Source organism: Poromitra crassiceps (assembly GCF_964638095.1).
Source record: "Poromitra crassiceps genome assembly, chromosome: 27".
In the NCBI taxonomy this organism is placed as follows: Eukaryota; Metazoa; Chordata; class Actinopteri; order Beryciformes; family Melamphaidae; genus Poromitra; species Poromitra crassiceps.
The window spans coordinates 4,957,401-4,962,400 of record NC_139650.1 but is presented as its reverse complement, the minus strand read 5'-3'; the positions used below and the strand labels follow the sequence as shown (position 1 = coordinate 4,962,400).

Sequence of the window (5,000 nt, the reverse complement as noted above, 5' to 3'; positions counted from 1 at the left end):
GGTGCGGCTTATATAAGAAAAAAATAGTCAACTTTGAAGGTGCGGCTTATACACCGGTGCGGCTTATAGTCCGGAATTTACGGTATATCAATATTGAATCGATATTCCATTTGAAGGAACAAGTATCGATACATAAATCCCAGTATCGATCTTTTAAAATGCATTTTACAAAAAAAACATAGGCTATAATATTATAGGCTGTGTGTGGTAGTTAAAACATAGTTTCAAGTTGACGTTTATTTATGCTTGTAGTTGAAACAAAAACATAAATACTGTAGGCTACATGTGCATTGTGCATGCACCATGAGCCAGATGTACAGACCTCAAATCTGTTTGCACTATAATGTTTGTGAACTGGAAATGTTCATGAGCTGTATTTAATTTTATTTTATTTTATTTACAAAGCATTTATACTTTATGAAACACTGTTTACAACATGCTGCTGTTCAATGATTCTGTTGTATAGTGGAAATCTAAATGTGTTTGGCTTCTCACAGAAGACAAGAAAGAGACAGAAGACTGTAAAGAAAGATAAGATGTTGAATGACTATGTTGGTCATGTTTAAATAAAAAATAATTACATGATGTAACTGCTTGCTTTATGGTCAATTCTTAATGTAGATATTCATATTTTTTAATAATGCACCAGGTTAGAGGGTTCCTTGTACAATTTACAGCATAAGTTCTTTGAGAATCTCTTCCATTCTCAAAGCAAAACTGGTATTGTAACTAAAATATCGATATCGAATCGTATCGTATCGGAAATCGTATCGACTTGGGATCTTGTGTATCGGAATCGTATCGGGAAGTCAGTGGCGATACCCAGCCCTCTCAAACAGTCGTCTCCACAGTGAGACAAGCACTTGGAAGCACTTGCACCTGCAGCTGGAGGCCTGTATGCCATCAGGCTCCACCGTCTTTGTTAACCCATTGATACCTGATGCAGCATTTGTGTGTGTATCCCTTTAAGACCGCGAACCGCGTTAACGCGGTTCGCGGTCTTAAAGGGATACGCACACAAATGAGGGATATACACGCAAATGCTGCATCAGGTATCAATGGGTTAAGCAGTGACACTTTCTCCCAGTGTGAGTCTTCACATGACCCTGATGCCATCTGCTCAACGTTCAAACACTGTTTGGGTACGTGTCTTAAAGTTAGCGTGAAGCTCGTCATCATCACATTAGTAACACTCTTCCCCTCTTCTTCTTCTTTTTTCATTTGAACGCGCAGATGGATGAGGTCATTGATGACATCATCAGCATGCAGTCCAGTTATGATGATATCCAGGCATACATTGACCCTGTCCAGATGCCGAACACAGTAAGTAGAGTCAGAGCATGGAGAGCAACAAGCTGTTTCTGTCTCCCTGTCTCCAACTGAATTGAAAAAAAAAAAGATGGTTTCTCACCCCAACGGCAGCTTTTCCCCCTCTTTAAATATTGTTTCACCTTGCGTGTCCCAGAGAGTCAATTCATAGTGAGAGGGCTCAACTCCAGTCCAATTCCTGGTTCTGTGTCACATGGTTTTCGCCACTGCCACGCCCCCTTAGGAGACTACTGACAGGTCCTCCTCAGTCTATTGGAGTCAATGGGAAGTGAACGTGAGCACAGATTATGACAGATTATTTTGCTCCATAGTCACCAAAGTAAATATTGGACCCGTTTTCCACAAGCCATATATATATCTTTCGGACACTAAAATGACATTTTTTTCCAGACAGATCAGGAGAAAGTTAACTTTGTTCAAGACCGGTCTCTGTCTCAGCAACTCACTCTTGTGAGATTTGGCAACAGGAGCTCGGCGTTAGCAGTAGGTAGCGATCAGCTAAAGCTACAGAATAGTTTGCAGATATAGTAGTTCATTCTGTGGTTAGCTTAGTTACTGTAACTAGATTGAGCTAAGAAAGCAGTTTTGTGTTTATATGCGGTGGTATAAATAGCAATGATCTCTAGCTCAAGTTGGCTTGCTAGGTCAGGGGTGGGCGGGGGGAGAGGTGACCACGCCCATTTAGGAGCCCGGAAGAGTGACCATTTCATATAATAATAATAAATTCAATTTATATAGCACACTTTAAAATCCAAGCACTTCACAAGGTGCTTTACAGATGCATGATAAAAACAATCAAGCAATCAAACAGGGAAAAATAAAAAATATATATAAAGAAACAGCCACTAAAAGAATAAAAAGATAAAAGGATATAAACATAAAAACATAACACATGTAAAGAGAGAGGGAGGACCCTAGGGGAAAGCTAAAATAAATAAGTGGGTTTTAAGTTTTGATTTAAAAACGTCAAAAGAGTTCATATCATTGGCACCGTCTGTAATGAAGGAGTCATCTTGCTAGTGTATCTTTGCGTGTAGTAAACACAGTGATACAGCAGTTTATTTCGGGAATATGCTTTGCACTTAGAACACATGGCAATTCAATTATACAAAAAAGCAACAACCAATCAATCAAGTGTTGCATGTACCCTTCTTACGCCTTTGCCCCCAGCCTCTCCATGCGTCATGCGTTATTTTGGGCCTGGGTCAGTCTGCCCCTGACCACTCAGAGGGTTTGTTATGCCGACTCATCAGTACTGACCAGTGACTCAGCCTCTAGCTGGACTAAGGGCAGAAAGGCTAATGACTGCTCCTGCATCCTTGTAGTCTCTCTCTCTCTCTCTCTTTCTCTCTCTCTCTTCCCCATCTACTGCTCCTCCCCTTGTTGTTGTTGTTGATGTGTTGTTGCAGTTGTTATGGTGGACCGTGCAGAGTGGCTTGTGTTCTGTTCTTTGTTGCGACCAGTTCTCTCATTCAACTCAATGTCTTCTTGGACTGGTTGTCGTCGGCCTAGAGGAGGTTATCAGTTATCTCCTTTGCACACGCACGCATGCACCCACGCACACACACACACACACACACACACGCACACACAGGATCTTGAGTGTATAATTGACTTAAACACACACTTAGTCAAGCATTCCATGGCTAAAGCATTCTGAATAGATACTGTAGGCATTGATTCTCAAGCCTTTTCATATCCAGGAGGACCCCTCATTCAGTCCACGCTGGTCCACGGACTCCCTCATTCAGTCCACGCTGGTCCACGGACCCCCATTTAATGACATGTTGGTCCACGGACCCCCATTTAATGACACGTCGTCTCTCAGACCCAAATCTGAGACTTTGTCCAGAATTCCACGACTATCTGTATTGTAGGTAGAGACTGAGATAACAGTGAAACTATGACCCAAACACTCGCTCTTCTCCCATTCTCTAATTGTGTTCGCTTCTTGTCCGTTAAAATCACGGCGACGTTTTAACAATTCGTCCGTTTTCTGGGGACCCCCCTCACGGAACTCCCTCAAGGACCCCCGGTGGTCCCCCCGGGCAGCGCGTTGAGAAGCACCGCTGTAGGGACAGACAGGGAAGACGTCTCAGAGGAGGACTATACAGCACTGTGTCTGACGGAGCGAACTCCGAAAATTAACAATTAAACTGCCGGCAGTTAAGAGTTCAACTTGTTTACAAGGCATGCAGGGAGGGAGGGAGGGAGGGAGGGAGGGAGGAGGGGAGGGGGAGGGGGAGGGGGATGAGGGTAATTTGTGCGAGGGGAAAACAGGCTGAAAGTCCAGTTAGGGGAAAGTTCACTCTTGTTTGGTGGCGAGCAGCAGAGGTAGAAGAGAGACAGGGCTGCTGCTGCCTGGGTCAGTCTCCTGGGACAGACAGAGACGCCACAGAGACGCTGTGTGAGGTAGAACAGACACAAGGATGAAGGAGATGAATAAGACGTACGCCATTGTGGAGGTGATCGAGGGAGAACAGATTCAGCTGGTAAGACACTCAAGCAAGTTAAAGTGCGTCTGTGTGTTAATGTGTGCGGTGTGTGTGTGTTAATGTGTGTGTGTGGAGTGTGTGTATCAGACTAGGTAGCATGAACTTGGGTAGCGCTGTGAGAGTAGCGCTCTCCCTCTCAATCCTCTCAGTGTGTGTGTGTGTGGGTGGGGTGGCCGGTGGGGGCAGCGGGTCAGCTCTAACTCCCAACCTCGGGTCTCTGATTATGGGATGAGCCTCTGGCACAGCGTGGAGGGGTGGAGGAGGAGGGGAGGGGAGGGGAGGAGGAGGGGAGGGGAGGGGAGGGGGGGCTGTCTGTACTGTCGCACTGGAACGAGGAGTCGCCTGAAATGACAGCGTTGGGGAACGTGCGAATGTGTGGAGTGTGAATACGGGCTGGCCTCCAGAGAGGGACGTGCTGGACGGACGCCGGTGGACATTTCATGGTGTGCCACCGTGAAGGTCACCCCACCCCCAGACTCCCATCTGTCTCACTGCAGGACGCCCCCCCAGACTCCTATCTGTCTCACTGCAGGTCACCCTCCTACCAGACTCCAATCTGTCTCACTGCAGGTCACCCCCCTACCAGACTCCAATCTGTCTCACTGCAGGTCACCCCCCTACCAGACTCCAATCTGTCTCACTGCAGGTCACCCCCCTACCAGACTCCAATCTGTCTCACTGCAGGTCACCCCCCTACCAGACTCCAATCTGTCTCACTGCAGGTCACCCCCCTACCAGACTCCAATCTGTCTCACTGCAGGTCGCCCCCCTACCAGACTCCCATGTGTCTCACTGCAGGTCACCCCCCTACCAGACTCCAATCTGTCTCACTGCAGGTCACCCCCCTACCAGACTCCAATCTGTCTCACTGCAGGTCACCCCCCTACCAGACTCCAATCTGTCTCACTGCAGGTCACCCCCCTACCAGACTCCAATCTGTCTCACTGCAGGTCGCCCCCCTACCAGACTCCCATGTGTCTCACTGCAGGTCACCCCCCCCAGACTCCCATCTGTCTCACTGCAGGTCACCCCCCCTACCAGACTCCCATCTGTCTCACTGCAGGTCACCCCCCTACCAGACTCCCATCTGTCTCACTGCAGGTCACCCCCCCTACCAGACCCCCATCTGTCTCACTGCAGGTCACCCCCCCTACCAGACTCCCATCTGTCTCACTG

The 5,000-nt window shown here is 47.3% G+C and overlaps 1 protein-coding gene across 1 annotated transcript in view; it reads left to right on the top strand.

Annotated features, from left to right (window-relative positions):
- Positions 1-5,000, top strand: part of tfeb (transcription factor EB) — a gene marked incomplete at its 3' end in the record, with an annotated part of 35,179 nt that overhangs the window by 14,864 nt on the left and 15,315 nt on the right. The window contains exon 5 of the mRNA XM_083661547.1: positions 1,234-1,323. Coding sequence (XP_083517673.1) covers positions 1,234-1,323 — 90 coding nt within the window. The remainder of the gene's footprint in view (positions 1-1,233; positions 1,324-5,000) is intronic.